The 20,777-nt window shown below is 44.6% G+C and overlaps 1 protein-coding gene across 1 annotated transcript; it reads left to right on the top strand.

Annotated features, from left to right (window-relative positions):
* The first annotated feature begins 445 nt into the window (after window positions 1-445).
* LOC125724013 (vesicle-associated membrane protein-associated protein A-like) lies at window positions 446-19,912 on the top strand. Its single transcript, XM_049000859.1, has 6 exons — window positions 446-706; window positions 11,567-11,719; window positions 11,882-11,985; window positions 12,579-12,659; window positions 17,031-17,207; window positions 17,300-19,912. Exons 1-6 carry the CDS (start codon window positions 649-651, stop codon window positions 17,465-17,467), a joined length of 741 nt encoding a protein of 246 aa, XP_048856816.1. The 5' UTR covers window positions 446-648; the 3' UTR covers window positions 17,468-19,912.
* Window positions 19,913-20,777: the final 865 nt, after the last annotated feature.

Below are 20,777 nucleotides of genomic sequence, written 5' to 3'. Positions count from 1 at the left end.
GCTCCCTGGATGCTGAATTAGCTGCCCCCTGCTATGTTACGTATGGGTTAAATGCAGGGGACACATTTCGTTGTTGTGCATTGTGGGGTGTCAACACTGATTACCTAATTCTAAATTAAACGATGTAGTTCTAAAATGCGGCATTCGGTGCAAATACTGCCATACATAGTATAGAAGCTGACAGATTATATGCCGATAGACAGTTTTATTAGTTGTGTAACGTTGAATTTCCAGTTCATGGATGTCACTCAGACATGCTAGCGGTAATAGGAATTAAGGGGCGGTCCTGGCGGGGACCTCTAAGTATGTCCTACAACTTAAAGGGAAATTTTGGGGTTGGGGGCAGGATTGGCACTCCAGTCACGGCAAGAAATCACACTGATCCATTCGGACTACTGTGGTGCTGAGGTATCACCTCTAACCACCTGAGTGCAGCGCACATGGTGTACAGTGTGGTGGATGCGGCAACGCGCTGTAATCGGCGGGTGCCCCCTTAACTGAGGCGGGGACGCGCTCCACGGCTGCGCGCTCCCGCGCACCTGCTCGCGCGCTCCTCTCTGACGTTTCTCAGTGACTCAGTGCTGCTCCCCGTTCTCCGCGTCTGCAGCAGCTCCTCGGCACCGTCGTTGGCGACACTTTCGGGTGAAAATGTCTAAACTGGAGCAGATTCTCATCCTCGACCCACCCAACGACCTCCGATTCAGAGGTAAGGGGACGGCGCTGGCTGTCAGGGATGTCGGCGCGCACACTCCGAGGCCCGGGGACAGTTTCCACTCTGCCTCCGGTACTTGGGCTGCGCCGCCGCCGCCATTTTGAGAAAGGCGGCGAGGATCGGCGGGCCGCTGCGGGTCCTTCTGGCCAGGAGAACCGCCGCCGGCCTCGGTGGTATCTAGCCGATGGTCTTTCTATTAGCCATCGTCTCGGCCTCGGCTTTCACTGGCCTTCGCTCAGTATCGTATGTCGGTGCCGAATTGGTGTCGGGCTGCTGGTAGCCCGGCGGTTACTCAGACCAAAAGGCTTAACCGACTGTCCCTTAAAGCCGCTGTGACGGTGTGAGATGCGACATTAGTCGTACGGACCTTAACCCCAACACGGCGCCCCAGCCCTCACTGTCCGCTAGCCGGCCGCAGTTCCGCGATCATGGATAATAACCCGCCTGCCTCGGTTCTGCTGATCTCACCATAGATGACGGCAGGCCGTCGGCTCGGCGTGGCCGTTCTTCCCGGTGTAATTACTGGCCGCCGTGGTCCTAGGTGTTACACTGACCCGGGGAGGGCGCCCGCCTGTGATGGTATCATAAGGCAGGTAACCATTCTGCAGGAGTGATTTTTATTTCTGTCTGCTAGAGGAAAGTGACGCGAGGAGCCATAATCCACGGGGCAGTTCCGATGTTGGGGGACTTGCCTGGTGAAACACGCTCCAGTTACCGAAGCAGTGTCCCGGTACTGGGATACTCGGCCTGGCCCACTCCCAGGTCGGTTTGAGTTGCAGTGATCGGCTCAGTGCTGACCAAAGTTCCCGGTGCCAGCATGGCCTTGTGCGGACATGGCCTTCACGTCCCTTTACCCGGAATAAGTACTTCATTTTCTTTTTGGCTCGCATGTCCTAAGTTTTTTCTGACTTTGGTCTGTAAAGACCGCTTGTCAGATTTTTATGACGAGCAATTGAAGCTTCTAATTTTCAGCTTTTATTCTAAATATTTTGCTCATGGTGATGTATTCATTGTACTTTCCCTTCACTGCTCAAGAAAGTGTGCTTTAAATTAACATGGACGTCGAGTTGACCATCTCCTTTCACACCAAGCTCACCGAGAGAGGCGAGGTTGAGTGTATTGAGTGAACTGATTGGGCCTTGCTGTGGGCCTCCATGGGGGTAGCACAGCTGGGTTTCTTTCAGCTAGGGCTGAACGATTTATTGATTTCAAATTAACATCGTCATTTAAAGTGATGTACTTAGTAAATTGAAAAGGCTGCGATTTAGGATATGTATTATCCAGCATTTCTGACCCAGGGAATACTCATGAGAATTATTTTACAAATTCATGGGAACCTCCTTGTGTGACAATCATGCTCACCATTCAGAAGTGGCCCAAGGTGACCGCGTATATACCCACAAACAAGCACGTGAAACCCAAGGACGATGTTACATTCATGGTGTGAAAAAAATATTGATTCCGCTGCTGAGCTGTAAGTGATTCTATTTCATGGTCAGAGATTGTTTACAGAAAGGTCTCTTGGTAAGGGTACAAGCAGTATTAGTTTTCTAACTGGAATTTTTTTTATTATTAGTTTAATTAATTTACCAGTCACAGATTTTATGCTTGTACACTGTTCTTATCCTAGCATTAGAATCCTGACCAGCTAATACAGATGCTCCTAGCTTCATATGGGTCGACATGATATTTTGACTTCACGATTGTGATGCACAATCAGTAATTACCTTTAAATTCCAATCTGTTCTTGGGCTAGTGATATGCTGTCCGATACTTTCTACTGATAGCAGGCAGTGGCAGCATCCTGCAACCAAGCTTCCAGTCTTTGTAAAGATCGCAGTGTTTAACATCGTATTTTACAGATTTTTTTCTGTATGTGTCCTAATAAACTTGTCTTAATTTACTCTTCAATTACTGATGGTCAGTTGCAGTAATTATTTACTTATTCAGTGACAGTAGTTATTTACTTATCATATTCATATCATATTTGGGGGCAGCGTGTGGCTCTGTGGCTAAGCCTGTGTGCCTGTAATCAGAAGGTCGCAGGTTCAAACCCTGCCTCAGCCTGTGGGTCCTTGAGCAAGTATCAGACAATCAGACAATAACTCCATATGTCTTGAGCGCCTCTATTGTAATCTCATGTGATAATGCTGCATTTTAAATATATCGCACACTGCATATTGAAGTAAAGCTTGACTTTTTTTAATTATTGGAAAGCAAATTGCAAAATTTGTCAGAAAAATCATGATTAGATAATTTCCCCAAACCATTCAACCCTACTTTCAGCCTTTGTTTGAACTTTTACTCATTTGTGTCTTTCCATCATTGTTTTTTCCAAAAGATGACCTAGCACACCCTTACTGTGAACTTCACAATGCAGAGTTTATAGGTGCTATTCTGAATTTCTTTTTTTTCACGTTTCATTTTACTGTAAGGAATCCATAAATGTGTCCTTATGCCTGTGGTGTAATGGACCGAATGGCTCTGTTATGGACCGAATGATGCGAAGTTACACTGCCAGCCCTGGATCTGCTGCTTCTGGGAGCCGCACTCATGGAAGACAGAGCTTGCATGAACATTTAGGCTGTGCTAAGAGCTGCATGCAAGAGTGGACTCCCTTCAGCTTCCTTGATACTCAGAGTTTGACGGCTTGTAGTGGAAACAGTGCCGTTTTTACACACTGTCAGCTTGGAACACATTGCTCTCTCAGCTGAACATGCATTTTTAACGAGCTTTTCTGGAACCTGGTGGTGGACGGGTGAACGTGAATGGCTGAGTTAGAGTGAGAAACTTTGGGGTTTCAAACGAGAGCTTGTCACAGTAAGGGGCTTTACACTTGGAAGTGAGCCCTCTGTCAAGCTGGGTTTATATACTGGTAAAACTAAATCCTAGGTGTTCAAAGGGGATTCTTAGTCCCTTTCTTTCTCTTGCAGGCTGTGCAGCCTGGACTTAGTGATCTGTTGAACAGTAGTTTTTGAGTACCAGCTTGAGTGAATGACTAAATGGGGGAATGTGGTTCCTGAGGATGGTAATTACCCACCGTATTTCTGAGGAAGAAAGAGCCACTCTTCAGTCCCCCCTTTAAGATGAACCTTAAAAGGTTAAACTCATTTTAAGCTGCTTGATAAAAGTGATGTTGTTGGTTACAGTAAGTGTTGTAATGACTTGTTTGGCACCCTGCTAGGTGAAAGCCTGCCGTTATCTAAATGATGCCATTTTCTGCATTTTTCAATGACTTATGGTTTTATTTGTCAGTACCCTGTTAGCTCTCCTGACTGCATTGTGTAGTAGGGCTACACACTTCCCCTTCCTCCCCTGTCCAACAATAGCACAGACTGTCTTGCTTTCCCATGGAGGACAGGTTGCCTGTCTTCACCTGGAAAACAAGGGAGTTTCTCTTCTGTGCTCTGCTCTCAGCTTACTCATACATCTTGGGTGGGGGCAGGAATGTAACAGGCTATGCTTGCTTACATTTTGTAGAGTAGCATGCATGGAAACACCTCTCTCTCTCTCTCGTCATATAATAAGAGCACAAACAGCCACATACTGTTTCGTTCTCCTCCTGAGATATGCACACAGGTGCATGTTAAACATACGCTGGCACAAACTCCTTTCAGCCAAGATAATGACTTTGCTGGAAGCAGAGGAACAATGATTTAACTTTCTGTGTAGTTTAACTATCATGTCTTTGAAATAGTTCCTGTTTAAATGAAAGACCTTGAAATGGTAAGCAGTAAGAGTCTTCCAGAAGAGTCACATTGTAATTTTGAAAACTTTTTTTTTTATATAATAATAATTTGAAGTAGTAAATCCTCAATCTGAGTTTGAGACTCTGTTTCTTATGCAAGCCATTTGGAAGTGTGCCCATCATTGTATGAACTCAAGTCAAGTCGGATAGGTTAAGTTGGATTCTACTTCGTTGCTCTATTAACTTGCAGAATGAAAAGAAAAGGTATCCTTAAGCCAGATTTTAGCACCCACATCATACCATTCTAGGAGAAACTTAACAATTTTGTGTGTGCTTGTCCATATTTCCCCTCAGTGATTAGCATGTTTGCACCTTAAGTCTGCTGAATTCTTAATTCAGCATTGTGGGGGAGAACCTTTGCCCGGAGTCTATTAGGGATATCAGCTGACTGGTTCAAAGAACAGACAGTCTACTGTGGCCTCAGAGACAGGGAGATTTATAGCAGAAATAAGGGGAAGTAGGTGAATGGACGTGTGCTGGTGATGCTCCCCGTTCCAGTGGAGAGAGATGCTCATGGGAAGGAGATAAGATACTGGACGTCCAGCTTCAGAGGCAGCTGTGTTTAGACCTGGGGGGGAGTAAATAAGGGCACCATTAAGGAATCCTGGCAATGTGGTTTGGTGTTTATTTTAAACAGGTCCCATATTCAAGACTTAGTTGATTCTAACATAATGATGTTAAAATATAACTATGTTATGATGCATGACATTGGAACTGGAATTTCTCATGTTGGCATGTTTAATAAGAACTTGTAAACATTTTTCTTCCTTTCAAGAAAGTCATTGCAATACTGAGGCGAGTGCAGAATCGCACTGGATTTTTTCAATGTGGACTTAAGTGAATTCTGAACATTTCGTACTCAGACTGCCATGCTTGTGTTTCTAAACAGATTTTTAATATCTGTCAAATAGAAAATACCTAAGTGGACTAACCAGTCTTGCCTGTTAATACTGTTAAGGTTAGAACTTCACAATTAATTGTGAAAAACGCAATCTCAATTCTAAATTACAACAGTTCTTCTACATTGTATTACATGAGCCGGATAAAAACAAACGCTTCTAGTCTCAAGCGTCCCATAATGCTGCATTCTCTTTACTGGGTGCTTTTCCACTGTACCAGGTACCTTACTTTGGGTACTTCAAGGTTGTTTTTCCACTGGCGGAAAACCTGGTACTGGCACTGAATGACATCACAATGAGTTGTGGGATTATTTTGTACTAAATTCAAAAAATGGCTGTAGTATATTATAAGGCTGGACAATGTGCGCTATTAGTACCAACATCGCATGTTGTGCATATGCAATTCTTACTGTACTAGTCAGCTAGATTAAGGTCAGGCTTTTTCTTGCCTTCAATTCTGTATGGACATTATGGCGCAAGGGGTTTAGGTTACACCGAAACATTTTTACTCTTTGTCATGGGGGGAAAAAAACTTTTCAAGTTTTGCAGTTGTAATTATTATTCCTTTTATAGATTATCAAATATGTTCAGTTCTACAGTTTGGTGCTTTTGCATGAGTGCTGCATGAGTTCTCCAAGACAATCATAATCATTTTTATCCTTGCTCTTTAAATCACTCCTAGATGGATTTGTGAGAAATTTATGTTCAATTTCAATTCAGTTCAATTTATTTTTATATAGCGCTTTTCACAACAAAGTTGCCCCAATGAGCTTTACAGGAGTGTGTTGTGGAAGATCCTTAACAGAGATAAGGACAGAACACAGAAACAGTGAAAATGGAAAAATGAAAGAGAACGCCAGATGACAGTGGAGGAGAGGAACCAAAAACTCCCAAGTAGGGAGAAAAAAAACCTCTGGGGGTCCAAGGTCAACTGGCAGCCCAACCCCCTTGGGCATGCTAACATTACTGGACAAAGGTAGAGAAGTAGCCGGATTGTTTGCTAAGAGCAAGGTGTAAACTGTGATCCGGTCCTAGTTAAAGTCCATCGGTGAGACAGTCCTCCACATAGGCCTGTGTCGGGTAGCAGGATGGAAGCTGCACCGACATCGTCATAGATCGCAGGTCACATCTGTGATGACACCCTTCCATAGACCCTGATGGCAGCTCAGAAGGTGCCCCCTCGGGCACCCTCCAGACATGTGGGAAGAAAGGCAGAGAGTGCAGGTGTCAGAGTGCACTGATACATTAATGGACAAGCACGGTAGGTGAAAATGGCGTGTACAGCAGCATCAGCAGCTATAATTACGGTGTTAAGTGTTAACTTGTGGGTAAGCTAAACTGAAGTAATAGGTCTTCAGTCGAGATTTAAAGACTGAGACCGATTCAGCATCCCGAACATAGGCTGGTAAGCCATTCCACAGTATAGGGGCCCTGTAGCATAATGCTTTACCACCAACAGTCGCTTTAGTTATATGTGGGACTATAAGGAAACCTGCATTCTGTGACCTGAGTGGACGGTGCGGGCTGTAAACTTGGAGTAACTCTGTTAGGTAGCTAGGTGATAGGCCTTGAAGTGCTTTATATGTGAGTAGGAGAACTATGAAGTCAATCCTGAACCTCACAGGAAGTCAGTGCAGGGAGCTAAGAGCAGGCGCTGTGTTCAAACTTCTTTCCCCTTGTGACAATTCAGGCTGAACTCCTTTTTTGTGTTATAAATACCCCAATATTTATTACAACAAAATCACTTTGCAATACTTGGAAATTTTCCAATACTGTACGTCCTATACAAAATACTGTCTTTGTTTTCATGCTTCAAGACCAGATCAGTTAAAGCTTGGGTCACTTCATTTCTCCACTCATCTGTTGTTATTGTTTATTTGACCTCATGTATTATTTTCTGAGTTTACAACTGTTTTCAAGGCGGCGGTTGTATTGCACTTCAGATGGATGCTATTTGCATAATTGTTCAATAAGGAAAGCGTTTCAAGTCCCACCCCGAAGTACTAAAAAGTACCCCTGGCACTTTTGGTACTGGAGCTTTTGGTCTGGCTGTTTCGGTTACACCAACTTAATGGCCAATTGAGTATTTCCTTTCTGTTGTCAGAAGTTGGTATGTCGTCCTGGATCTATCATATGTTTGGCACAGTCATGTTTTGTTGCATTTCCTGTTGAGTGCAATGAACGTTTGAATTTGAGGAAAAAAATTAATACAAAGAATCCTTTGTATTAAAAATACAAAAAAATTAAGATTCACGTATTTTTCTGAATTGTGCAGTCCTAATTAAGGCCCACGATAGTGATTCATAGTATGGGGATTCTGTGTTTCACTTTCCTTTGCTTATTTTTTCTTAAATCAATGTAAATGTGTATAATTTTGGCTCTTTCAGCTAAAAAAAAAAAAAGGATTTTTTTTAAAACGCCTCACTACACTAAGGTAAAGAGAATGCAGCATTATGGGACGCTTGAGACTAGAAGCGTTTGTTTTCATCCGGCTCATGTAATGCAATGTAGAAGAACCGTTGTAATTTAGAATTGAGATTGCGTTTTTTACAATTAATTGTGAAGGTCTAGCCTTAACAGTAATTAACAGGCAAGACTGGTTAGTCCACTTAGGTATTTTCTATTTGACAAATGATAATAATCTGTTTAGAAACACAAGCATGGCAGTCTGAGTACGAAATGTTCAGAATTCACTTGTGAGCCCAGTGAGCAGGTGGACTGGGACTTGGGAACCCCTAATCTGCAGTGTCTGAATTACAGACCTGTATGCTTTCTGCCTGCTCCTTGCATAGGACATGGCCACCAACTGGATTTGCAGGTTTCTTGCCCTGGATAATTCATTGCTGTACCAGGTGGCTTGGCTTTGGTAAAGCAGGAATAGACCTGTTTGATTCATTTATGCGTCCCAACAGGAGGCAGCTGTGGGTATCCATAAGCATCTACCACCCAAATGGACCATTCTGAAAGTTTAATTGAAATTCGAGGTGCGGTGCTGAAAAGTTGGAGGAAAAATGGTCCTTTGTTCAGTAGGACTCTTTGAAATGATGCCTAATAGCTAAAAGTTAAGAAACGCAAAACTGCCACCAGGTACTGCGTTTGAGTGCTTGTCATGAGTATCCAAGCAAGGGAAATTTCATTTTTCTTTCCCCTTGAAACAGTTCTGCAATGGGCGTGATCTACTGCTGTGGGTTCCAAGGAGCTTGAGGTATGGAAAGGCTGTCCTGTTTCAAAGGCTGAGGCCTGAGTTTTAGAATGATCTGGAATTATTCCCTGCACAGGAACTGTGTGGGCTCAACTGCACTTGTTGGGGTTTTGTAGTTCCTGTTTAGGCAACTTAACATCTGTAAACCCAAATGTAGGAGGATAAAACTGTAAGTAAATAATCTTTCATATTCAGTTGATATCAAACCATATCTAAGGTTTTTGTCTTTGAGGAACGCAGTGCTGTACTTTATTTACATGGTATATCAGCTTTGTAGATGGTAAATGGACTGCATTTATATAGCGCCTTTTTACTCCTACGAGTACTCGGCACTTTACATTTCATGCCTCACATTCACCCATCCACACACTCATTCATACACCGGTGGCGGAGGCTGCCACACAAGGTGCCAACCTGCTCACCGGGAGTAATTTGGGGTTCAGTGTTTTGCTCAAGGACACTTCGATGGGGTCAGGAGGGACCAGGGCTCGAACCTGCAACCCTCCAGTTGCCGAACGATAGTACTCCCTCCTGCGCCACCATCTTCCCCATCTTCCTTTGTCTTGCTGAATGTTTGTCTCCTCATGGGTATTCCCATGGTGCCACACTGAGACAGGCTTATTGAAAAAATTAGGCTGATACACTAGTAGAACTACTCAGCCAAAAACACCTATGGAATTATATAAACACAAAACAGGTTTGATCTGATCTTGAGTGCTAAAGATTATTGAGTTACTATTATTAATTGATGAAGTACACATGACGTATTAAGAATAAGGTGAATATCCATAAAAGCATTGCAATATATCGATTAGTAAGGTGGCAATTCAGCTGAATAGATCTATAAAGTTTTGGTTTCTGGGGGCTCAGCATGCTAAGCTTCTTTGGCTGTGATTGGAAGTTCGGCAGTTCATGCCTGGCTTCCCCGGAATAGTCACGTCTATGGACCCTTGAGCAGGGCCCTTAACCCCCAGCTCCATGGGCAGTGCTACACGTGGCTGCCCAGCTTGTTCTCACCTACATGTGTGTCATGGAGAGCGAGATGGGAGAAAGGGATCAGTGAAGCGTCTTTCATTATTATTTTCCATCCATCCATCCATCCATTTTCCAAACCGCTTATCCTACTGGGTCGCGGGGGGTCCGGAGCCTATCCCGGAAGCAATGGGCACGAGGCAGGGAACAACCCAGGATGGGGGGCCAGCCCATTGCAGGGCACACTCACACACCATTCACTCACACATGCACACCTATGGGCAATTTAGCAACTCCAGTTAGCCTCAGCATGTTTTTGGACTGTGGGGGGGAAAGCGGAGTACCTGGAGGAAACCCCACGACAACATGGGGAGAACATGCAAACTCCACACACATGTGACCCAGGTGGCGACTCGAACCCGGGTCCCAAAGGAGTGAGGCAACAGTGCTAACCACTGCACCACCATGCTGCCCCTTAATTATAATTGTTATTACTATTATTAGTATTATTATCATCGTCATCATCAAACACATATTGTGTTTATGGAGATGGACATTGACACAGAAGTTGAAACAGTTTCATGTTTAAGTGTGTAGATATGTGTGCACATTAAGGGTGGGAGATCTGACCATTTTTTACTGTCATTCCACTAATAAGCACCATCAAGCTCACCAAGTTTCACCACAGACAACCTCTGTTCTCACGTTCTGCTCTCCACATAGGTGTACAGGCAGATCACGGAATAAGAATGTTCCACTTAAGGACAACTTAAGAAATCACAAGGATTTATCGCAGGCCAATTAACATATTGATAAAGTGCTGTACAGTAGTTACTTAGTACTTAGTGGGTGGCTGCCCTTTGCAGCCAGCTTGCTCTCACTTACCATGATATACCAGACACAGCAAACTATGAATAATACAACGCAGAATATGACTTATAAACAGTGTGCTTTGATGGAGATGCTTAATTTGGGTGTTTTATGCACATTTAATTACTCGCATGCACTTGGTTACACAATATCACTATTAGTTTGGCGCCTTGTGATTCTGACAGTACTTGTGATTTCTGTATGTCAAGTTTTGTGAGTTATTGTTTTAAACACAATGAAGACTTTGTGCGACAATCGCGTCCCAAAGGTTACATCGTCAGTGAAATGGTGTTTGCTGGGTTGCATTTAGCGTATCTGATTTACAGCCTAGCTAGCTACTGTATAAACATATATTGATTTAGTATTTGCTAGTTAAACTTTAATACTATAGATCAAATACATTTAACCCTGTAATATCATCAAGACTTAATTGACCGGATATAGTCCTGGGCTCAAATGCAATACCGTGGCAAATACTATTTACTAGACTAAGGGCAAATACAGGATATGGCAGAACAGAGCAGCACCCAGAGGAATGGGTTGTGACTGTTTGCAAAGTGTATTCTTGGCTGTTTTCTAGTCCTGCCATAGCAGCCAGACAGGCTCCCATTTAATCACTAACAGTGACTTCGCTCTGCAGCGCCTGGCCCTGTCTGGAGGCGGGTGCCTCTACTGGGCGATGGACCAGCAGGGCTAAAACGGACCAGAGGGGTGCTAAAATGGTAATGGCTGTGCTCAACGCAAGCTGGTGATCTCATATCCCATGGCCATCCTGTCTGCATGCTGTGGCCCTGTGGTCAGCCAGAGCTGCAGCAAGCTGGAGGCTTCTGGGTGCCGGTAAACCCCTGCTGCGGTTTCTCTTGCTGTACTTTTCACCAAATTTGAATGCACAGTTCCAGTGCTATGAGGTTTCCTGGTACCATTAAGGGATATTGTCCTCTTGGTGGTGTTTTTATAAATCAGCCTGGTTTCTTGTGAGATGCTTTTGTTTGTGAGCTTCATAATGGGTTTTGGTTTGGAAAGTTGCTTGAGTCCCTGTGTTGATGCACCCTTGACAGTGAGCTGATGATGCGTTTCTGTTGTGTTGTGCGCGTGTCGGTGACGGTCAGTGCTCCGGCAGAGCCTGCCGTAATGTCGAACTCCCTGCCTGCACTATACTGCAGGTCCCTTCACAGACGTCGTCACCACCAACCTCAAGCTGCGCAACCCTTCAGACAGACGAGTATGCTTCAAAGTGAAGACGACGGCACCACGCAGATACTGCGTTCGGCCCAACAGCGGCCTCATCGAACCTGGGGCTTACATCACTATTTCTGGTAAGAGGTCAATCCTGTCTTGGCTGTCTTTGTATACTGCAGCTCTGCTTGTCAGTATAGCTGGATGGGTGGAATTGGCCGTGTGCTGAATGCAGCTCACATGGCGTTGCTCATAATAAGTTTGACGGCGTCACTTGATTTATTCTCGCTTATCTTCCACAGTAATGCTTCAGCCGTTTGACTATGACCCCAACGAGAAAAGTAAACACAAATTTATGGTACAGACCATTTTCGCGCCACCCAGTGTTTCAGACATGGAAGCCATGGTAAGCAAAGTCTGTCTTCTGGTTGTCATCTTGCATATTTACAAGATTAGTCTCACTGTATCACAGTACTCCATGCTTTCATATAAAGGCTTCTTTTGTTAACCTTTTTCTGAAAATCTGCTGGTTGGTGTGATCGACTGTACTTTTCACTGTGTAACGTTTGGATTTTAATGGTCTAATCCTTTTGCATAACACTGAGCTCAGGCTTGCACCTTGTTTATTGTCTCATGTCTTTTGCACTGCAGAAACAAGTTGATTAATTTAATATATTCCCTACTCTTAGTGCTTCGGTGGAATTAGTGTCTATGTACACTAGAGGGCAGCATAGGTCCTGCTGAACTTTCTCTTGGTTGTTTTTTATTTCTATATGATATAGATGCATCCCACTGCCACCATGATTTTTTATGACGTCAGTAGAAACTGTACCGTTAACACTAATTTTTCCAGTTGCCCTGTATTCTTGTTAACATTTTTGATTAAAAATGAAAAAAAAATCCTCATTTAAAAAGTCCCAGAGTCAAAGTTGTATTGTGAAAGAGTGAAACTGACTCGTATGAGCTGGTGACTGATGCGGCTGTGTCCCGCCCTGGCAGTGGAAGGACGCAAAACCCGACGACCTCATGGATTCCAAGCTGAGATGCGTCTTCGAGCTGCCTACAGAAAATGACAAAGCGGTGAGATGGCAGGGACCACGCCCACCAGAACGCGCCATGCCCGTTTCGTAAGAAGGCCCCCATGAGAGTCCTCAGAGCTTCTGGGCTGAAATGGCCTGCTTTTGTGTCTTGCTGTGCCACCCTCTGTGCTCAAAAAGACCATGGGGGCGGGTGAGGAGGGTAAAGTCAGACTGGGCAAATGAGGAGATGAATTATACATTCAGGATGTTTCAGAAAGGCAGAATGTTAGTAGCGCTGATGTGTGAGCCGCGCTTCCACACGTCAGAGCATGACTGATAGTCGCCACCAGGGGTTGCTGAGGAAATTTCTTAAGTTTCTGCTGCTTTTGATTCCTTATACTTGAAGAGCAGTTTCAGCACAATCATGTGCCCAAGGTATGTGCTTGTCCCCTCTTTTTGGACGTGGGCTACAGGGATTCATTGCTAGTTATCGGTTTGATTGTTATGTGTAAGAAAAGCTTGAGAAAGCTCCATGTGGACCAGCATGACCTTTTCGTCCTAAAACCTCCTTGGTTATTGATTGCTGGGTTGTAAAATGATCTCTGCAGACACTGTTCTTCCTATGCTTGTGAAAGGTTTCATCGGAGCCAGAGGTGTTTACAGCAGCAGACTCTTCCGTGCTCCTGTAAGGCCTTTAATTGGTCACTGAGTGCTTCTTAGTCTGCCCTTTTTCATTGGACAGTCGTGGAGTGTGCTTCTTATCTTATTATTAAGAATCTCTTATCTTCTTGGTGCCTATCATACTGCCCAGGGGTTGTTCCACCAAACAGGATTTCTCAGTTAGCTGGGTTAACTTAAACTAGAAGTGATGATTGTCCAGTACAGAGGTAGGCAACCCCGATCCTGGAGTGCTGGTATCCAGCAGATTTTCTACTCTACCTGATGAATTACTATCTGCCTGAGATCACGTGCAGTTTATCAGAGACCAGGTAGGATGGAAAAGTCGCTGGATACCGGCACTCCTTATTGGACTATCATGGTATGAACCGTAACATCAAGGGTCAGAGTACAAAAAAACTGCAAACCAATAATTATTAATGAGAAGGATAAATATTTGTTTCTAAAGAAATATCAAATAGGGAAACATTAGAACACAACATTAGAAAGAAAAACAAATAAAGAAACAAGGTGAGGAACTCCTCTGTGCGCACACAGTTACAAAATGAGAGCCAAAGCAAGAAGTCACAATGTCCTTGTTTATTTAACCACCTATTCCTCCAGTGTAAATGTTTAGAATAATGAACCACCACTGCAAGATCAAATAAGTGAAGAGAGGTGGGGTTATTTGGTTCTCCAGGAACCGAAAAACGAAACCCTCTTGCAGTCCCCATCAGACTTCCCATCCCTCCAGGTCAGTGCATCCTGGGCCCTAGGAATACAGGGAAGAGGTAAGGAGTACGCCAAGGACAATGTGAGCACAAACCAAACCTCTAGATAAAGAGTCTGCGATAAGACTCTCTACCACAAATCTGTGTTATTTGAAGGGGGTTGGGCTGCAAAGTCAAGCTCTATACCATAATACACTGATTGTGACGTTTCCTTCCATTTGTAAAAACCTGTGGATTGTGATCTGCATGTTTTACTAGTGGAGTGGATGATAATCCCAAGTACACTTCAAAGTGCTGCCAAGCCAGGATTAAAGTAGAATATGGCTACTGATGATAGTTTAACTTTTTGGAAAAGGTAACAAACTGGATGTTCCACTGCATCCAGGCCAACCTGTAAAAGAACAGCACCCACCCCCTTATCACTGGCATCCATAGCCATACTAAAACTTCTCAAAATTGGGGGCACTCAAACCAGGAGCAGTATCAAGTAGTGTCAGGGGTGTCCAATCTTATCTGCAAAGGGCAGGTGTGTATGCAGGTTTTTGGGGTAACCTGCAGGTCAGGTGTTCAAACCCCGGTGTGAGGAGACTTCAGCCACTCAGTCCTCTAATTAGTAATCCAATTAGAGAGTTGCAGCGAAAATCCACACACACACCGGCCCTTTGCGGATAAGATTGGACACCTCTGAAGTAAGGCTTTAAAGGTTTCAAACAATACGTGTTTCACAGTATTACGTATCGTTGGCGTTTCTTTTCCTGACTAGTTAGTACAATTCCGTAATGCACAAACTGCATAGCCTCTTCCTTAGTGTGTCTTTCCCGAAACACTTCAAGGGTTCTTCCACCCAGGAAGACATATTCATATATCTCTATTACTTAGTTTCAAAACAGTACAAAATCAGCACTTCCAATGTGATCTGCAAATATGGGCTGAAGGGCTGCCCCAATCTGTGTTAAAAGATAAACTCAGCATAAAATACCTTAAGCCTGCAAAAGCTACCGAGTAGCATTACCTAAGCGAATTTACCAAGCTCTGTACCAGCTACATTGCCGGTAAACATTAAGGGGTTCCATAAGCCGTGTTGCATGCACTACAAATCATACAAACACGGGCCAGTATCGCAACCAGCGTAATTCACGCAATGCTCTCTCAGCCACACATGAAGCATCACTGTTAATTTCCTGTTGGCTTAAATATTAGATCAACTCTGGTACCTACTCAAAAATAAAACCTGAGCTCTATCTCAACCTACCTACTCTTCAAAGGTGTACTAGGAGTGACATTGAACGCTCAAACTCGTGACAAATAGCTCCAAACACAAGCCAAATGCCTAAAAATGTACCCCCTGTGAGGAATTAAATCCCCACCCAGGAAAACCTTAAAAAAAATATGAAGCAGTGTTCTGTCGGAAGGCTTGCATTAATGCGACCCAGCAGCAGCTCTTTACCAGACCAGAGTTCTTTCCTTAATCAGTGGACCCTTGAGGTTCGAGTCAACTCGGATACAACTGCTCCGACGTTCTGGACAGCCAATCCCGGACGAGTCTCCAATTTATGTTACAGCTTTGCTTGTATGAATCGTCACATCAAGGGACAGAGAGCGAAAACTGCAAAAGAACCAATATTTATTAATGAAAACCAAAGGATAAATAAACATTTGTTTCCAGAGAAATATCGACTAGTAAAACAAATTACAAAGAAAAACAAATTAACAGATCACTGCAAGATCAAATGGGAGTGAAGGGAGGTGTCCTTGTGACTTCTCGCTTAAGTTAACCCAGCTGACTGAGCAACTTAGTGGAATACCACCTAGAGCACTCGTACAGTTATTGAAGTCTTAAAGGGCGGGTGGTTCCTGGCCAAGCCATCTGATGCCACACCCATCTCTGGTTCCCATTTGCTCCCTGTCTCTCTCCCGTTCTGGCTCTCGTGGGCGACTCGCACCACGATGACCTTGGGTCCCGGTACAGGGCCTGTCTGCCACGTCGACCTGTTCCCACGAAGGCCCTCGGCCACTGGCTCCTGCTCCACCTTGCCAGTGTCTGTAATTGTGCTGATACTCAGGGATTCCCAAGTACCCCCAGCTCAGAGATGAAGGGCAAAAAAATGCAGGTTTGTGCAGGGAGGCAGCCTTTCAAACTACCTTTCAAACATCATCTGCTACTGTATTAGCGGTTTAGCCTGGGAGATGGGACCTGTGCCGCTGTGTTCTCAGCCAGTGGCCATCACCGCTATCACTCTGCTACCATATTAGCAATTTAGCCTGGGAGATGGGACCTGTGCCGCTGTGTTCTCAGCCAGTGGCCATCACCGCTATCACTCTGCTATCGTGTTAGCGATTTAGCCTGGGAGATGGGACCTGTGCCGCTGTGTTCTCAGCCAGTGGCCATCACCGCTATCACTCTGCTACCGTATTAGCGATTTAGCCTGGGAGATGGGACCTGTGCCGCTGTGTTCTCAGCCAGTGGCCATCACCGCTATCACTCTGCTATCGTATTAGCGATTTAGCCTGGGAGATGGGACCTGTGCCGCTGTGTTCTCAGCCAGTGGCCATCACCACCATCACTCTGCTGCTGTATTAGCGATTTAGCCTGGGAGATGGGACCTGTGCCGCTGTGTTCTCAGCCAGTGGCCATTACTGCCATCACCCTTCTACCGTATTAGCGTTTAACCTGGGAGATGGGACCTACTGTATTAGCGATTTAGCCTGGGAGATGGGACCTGTGCCACTGTGTTCTCAGCCAGTGGTCATCACCGCTTTCACTCTGCTGCTGGCTGCTTGTATTTCCCAAACTGGGAAAACATGTAGACCTTATCATGGAGATTCAGGAACTATTCACTGTTCCTCTTGTGAATATAACAAATGAAACAAGCATGTCAGTGTGCTAGTAACCCCTTGACCATGTCTGAGTGAATGTGAAAAATGGTGTTCGGCCCCCAGGAAACCCCCCCCATCACACACATACACACTTTGTCAGGGGTAGGAGTTCTTCATAGCCCTGCTTTATTTTATTGTCTTAAGTACTTCTTCTCCTATGTCTTCAGAATGACCTCGATGTGAGCAAGGCCGCACCCGTCCTTAACGCATCCAAAGATGGCCCAGCTTCTGCAAAAGCTGGCAGCCTCTCGCTGGACGACTCTGAGCTGAAGAAGCTGATGGAGGAATGCGAGCGGCTGCAGTGCGAGGTCGGCAAGCTTGCTGACGAGAACCGGCAGCTGAAGGTGTGTGGCCCGGGCTCCACGGGATGACGGGTACGGGGTCCAAGTAGCACCCCTCAAGCAAGCGGCGTGCTAATGGTCTCTCGCCCTTGCAGGACGACGGCTTGCGAATGAGAAAGAGTCCTCGCTCAGAGCTCATGGCGTCCAGCACGGGGGCCCTGATGGGCCGGGAGCACGGCACCGCCTCCAGCTCCCTACCCTCGCTGCTTGTCGTCATCGCTGCCATTTTCATCGGATTCTTCCTAGGGAAGTTCATCTTGTAGACGGGGACGCATGCCCTCCGCCTCCTGTTTTAAGGCCTGGGGAAAAACAATAAAAAGAAAAAGAAAAAAAAAGTCTTTGTTGACCTGCCATGTCATTGGTAGTGCGGCCCACAGTGACCACGTTTGTGTACAGCATCATAAAGCAGGCCTGGCCTTTAACACGGTTAGTCACGTGCAGAGCAGAGTGAGAGAGGGCAGTTTGGGAATGAGAATGTCTGCCGGGGTTTTGTAAAATCGTACGCGAGCACGAGGATGTTCGAGGAGCCGAGTAGAGCCTTGTGAATTAAAGTGCTGTTCTCTGTCGGTTTTAATAGGAGCTGAGCGGAATGCTAAGTGTCTTATACATGTTATTTTAATCCTTTTAAGAAAAGGAAAACCTATCAGCAACAAAGTCATTTTGTTACCTGTTTCTGGAATGTCCTTTTTGTCCGGTTCGTGACTCTCCACCTTCTTGGGGATGTTGTTCAGTCCCGCGTCTCTCCCTCCCTTGTACGTTAATATTTCTCTTTCCTGCTGACCCCGATGCAGGCTCTGTTTGATATTATTATTATTATTTGTATTTTCTTGGCACAAATTATATATATATTCTTTGTTGACTGAATTAAGGTCTTCATTCTTATAATTCTATCCCATGGTATTTAACACTGATGGAAAAAAAATAAAGATTAAATCTTTATAATTGTTTTGAAAACCTTTAAATCTATCTGGTGTTTCTCCCCATGGGAAAATGTTCTGGAAAGTCTGTTTTTTCCATGGGAGTTTGTTTTTTTTTCATTTCTCATTCCTGAACTGGTTGAAGGTGTTCAGCATCTTTTTGCGTGCCCTCTGGGGGGCAGTGTTTACCATGCACCTGCACCTGTTTCATTAGGAGGTCTCGAGTACAGTGTGGTTACATGTGTGCAACAGGGAAAGTTGTCATTTTTCAGCAAGACTTCTGTCCACTTGAGCTGTTCCTGGTTGAAAGTTAGTTTCTCATTTCTGGAGTGCTTCAATGAAAAGGCTGATTTTGACCCCTTTCATTGCTTATAGTTTTAAGGCCAGTAGGGGATGTTAACCTGAGGTAGTGTCGATTGTAATGTACAGTTAGGTGGTTGGCTTTCATTCAAGGATCTTGAAATGGTTAAGGTTCTCTGGTGTTGCGAGGATGATTAATGAATGAGCTGACTAGCTGCTGGATGGTGATGCCTTTTGCTGTGTAATTTCATGCCCTTCCTAAGACACCCATAACATAGAGCGTCACTTGTGCTGGCCCCAGTGCACGGGTACCTGTCCTCAGCACCTTCCAGCAGCATCCACCTGGTTTTCCTTGGATGAGTCCCTGGATGGTTCTAGCCATATCCATTGCTCCGCTGAGTTGGCATTGGAGGCGGAGCCTTGCTGAAAGCATTTGATTTAAGCCGATGACCTCAGGTGTGAAGTTCATACACGTTGGGACAGTGCTGTGCTCATGACATTCAGAGACCTGCTCTGTGCATTCAGAGATTCATGCAAGTGTGGATTTCAGTGAACGCCAGTGTCTTTTTGTGTTATGAAAGGTTTAAGAGGATGTGTTTGTGGACTTCATGTGGTTAATGTATGCATTTTTCCACGTGTTATGCTTCCTTAGGATTCACTTACAGGATCCTGTGCTTATCAGAACTTCCCCTGGGGCTAAAGTTCAAGCCCAATGGCTGACTCATGCCACGCAGTGATGATGTGGGGGAACCGGTGACAAAAAGAATGTGTAAAATATCTATGATATTGGGTTTCGCTCCCCTGTTGGAATGAGGACTTTCACCCAGTTTCAATTAAAAGTGCAGTGGGGTGAATGATGTGTTTGCTTGGCCATGTAGATCTTGCAGATCCCTATCAGAGAGCTGGGATCTGGTCACATCCTGCTCACAATTTCTTTCCACTATCCCAGTTACAATTAAAGTCCACTAATTTGGTCCAGATATATCTATATATATATATTTACAGCACTTTGTCGAGACACCAAAACATGAAATGGCTTGTAAGCAGTGTTTGTATTCATCTGGTGAGTGTTTCCCAGTGGGGGCAACCTGATGCTGAATGTGCTGTATATCACCCCGTAGCTGCTTCAGTACCATGTACGCCTCCAACATGTGTGGAGTTGTTGGCCTGCAGGGTTTTTCTTAAATAGTAACTCAAACATTGAGACCCCTGTAACATTGGGATGTTGCCTGTAATTCTTGGACAAAGTGTAACGCCACTGTCATACGATAAGCTGTGTTTATGGTTCCAAAATGGTTATCAGAAAGAGCTCGAAAGTGGGTGTCAGATTTTTATGGACATGATGCCTATCTTTTTAGTCCGTTTTGACTGTTCCTCTTGTACAAAATCCTTAATTTCACATCGGACTGAAGGAGATCACATACAGCTTCTTGCTTTAACTGTTTTGCGTTGAATGTCTGTGTAAGGCAAAATAAAGACTTTTTGGCAAGAGTTCCATAAATCTCTGTAATCATTAAAGCTGGAATGTGTTCTTATTACTGGTGAAAATTAAATCTCCAGATATCTGCAGAACTCATGATATAAACCATGACTTGTATTTCTATACAGTCAAAGATTATATACATTGTAATTTTTTCGCTCATAATGGCTGGGACTATAACTGAGAAAAGATGCTGACTGATTAAATATCCAGTGTAATTTATAATAACCAAAAACGCTCTTTCCAGAGGCAGAGAGAACAAGCCATACGTTAGGATGATTGTACCGTGAGCCCAGCCAGGGCGCTTACTCGGGTTAATGATTATTCTCTCTGTACATTTTCAGCATTGGTGAAGTTCTGCTTGTGGCTGGACAAGCACATGTGATGGGGGCCCTTAGTGAACAGGTTACAACACACAGCAAGCAGTATCTGCTTGAAACAGGATGGGCTTTGGCTATTGTGCAACGGTGGGGTTTCCTTTGTATAACAGAGAACCCGCCAAGGTCTTCCTGTTGTTCCAGGCATCCTCAGGTGTGGCTGAAGATGACAGCAGGCCATTTCACTCGGTGATGGACAGGCAGGAGGGGCACTAGTGTGTGCTATCAACAGTGCCCCCTACAGGGCGCCATTTTTCATGGTGAGTCGGATATGGGCAAGAGGCTTGGAGACTTAGCTAACTTGGCTATCAAATATATCAGATTTATAGTTTAAAACCAGTACTGAAAACACATTTTTTGTTTTGTAAGTGGTTTACAGAAGAGGTGGTTTGATGCCGATTGGCTTTGAAGAGCAAGATGACAGGAACCACACCCAGGGCTGCCCCTGGACTCCTTTTGACTCCCATCACACAGGGGGCAGGGTGTCTCATGTACATCA

The sequence above is a fragment of the Brienomyrus brachyistius genome, unplaced genomic scaffold (genome assembly GCF_023856365.1).
Source record: "Brienomyrus brachyistius isolate T26 unplaced genomic scaffold, BBRACH_0.4 scaffold53, whole genome shotgun sequence".
Lineage (NCBI taxonomy): Eukaryota > Metazoa > Chordata > Actinopteri > Osteoglossiformes > Mormyridae > Brienomyrus > Brienomyrus brachyistius.
The sequence above is the reverse complement of the archived record's forward strand: the minus strand, read 5'-3'. Positions and strand labels throughout refer to the sequence as shown.

What these genes read in the sequence shown, in the direction of transcription:
- LOC125724013 (XM_049000859.1), top strand. Translation starts at nt 649, where the DNA reads ATGTCTAAACTGGAGCAGATTCTCATCCTCGACCCACCCAACGACCTC. An exon ending in CTACAGAAAATGACAAAGCG is followed by an intron (nt 12,660 to 17,030) that starts GTGAGATGGCAG and finishes CTATGTCTTCAG; the next exon opens with AATGACCTCGATGTGAGCAA. An exon ending in ACGAGAACCGGCAGCTGAAG is followed by an intron (nt 17,208 to 17,299) that starts GTGTGTGGCCCG and finishes TCGCCCTTGCAG; the next exon opens with GACGACGGCTTGCGAATGAG.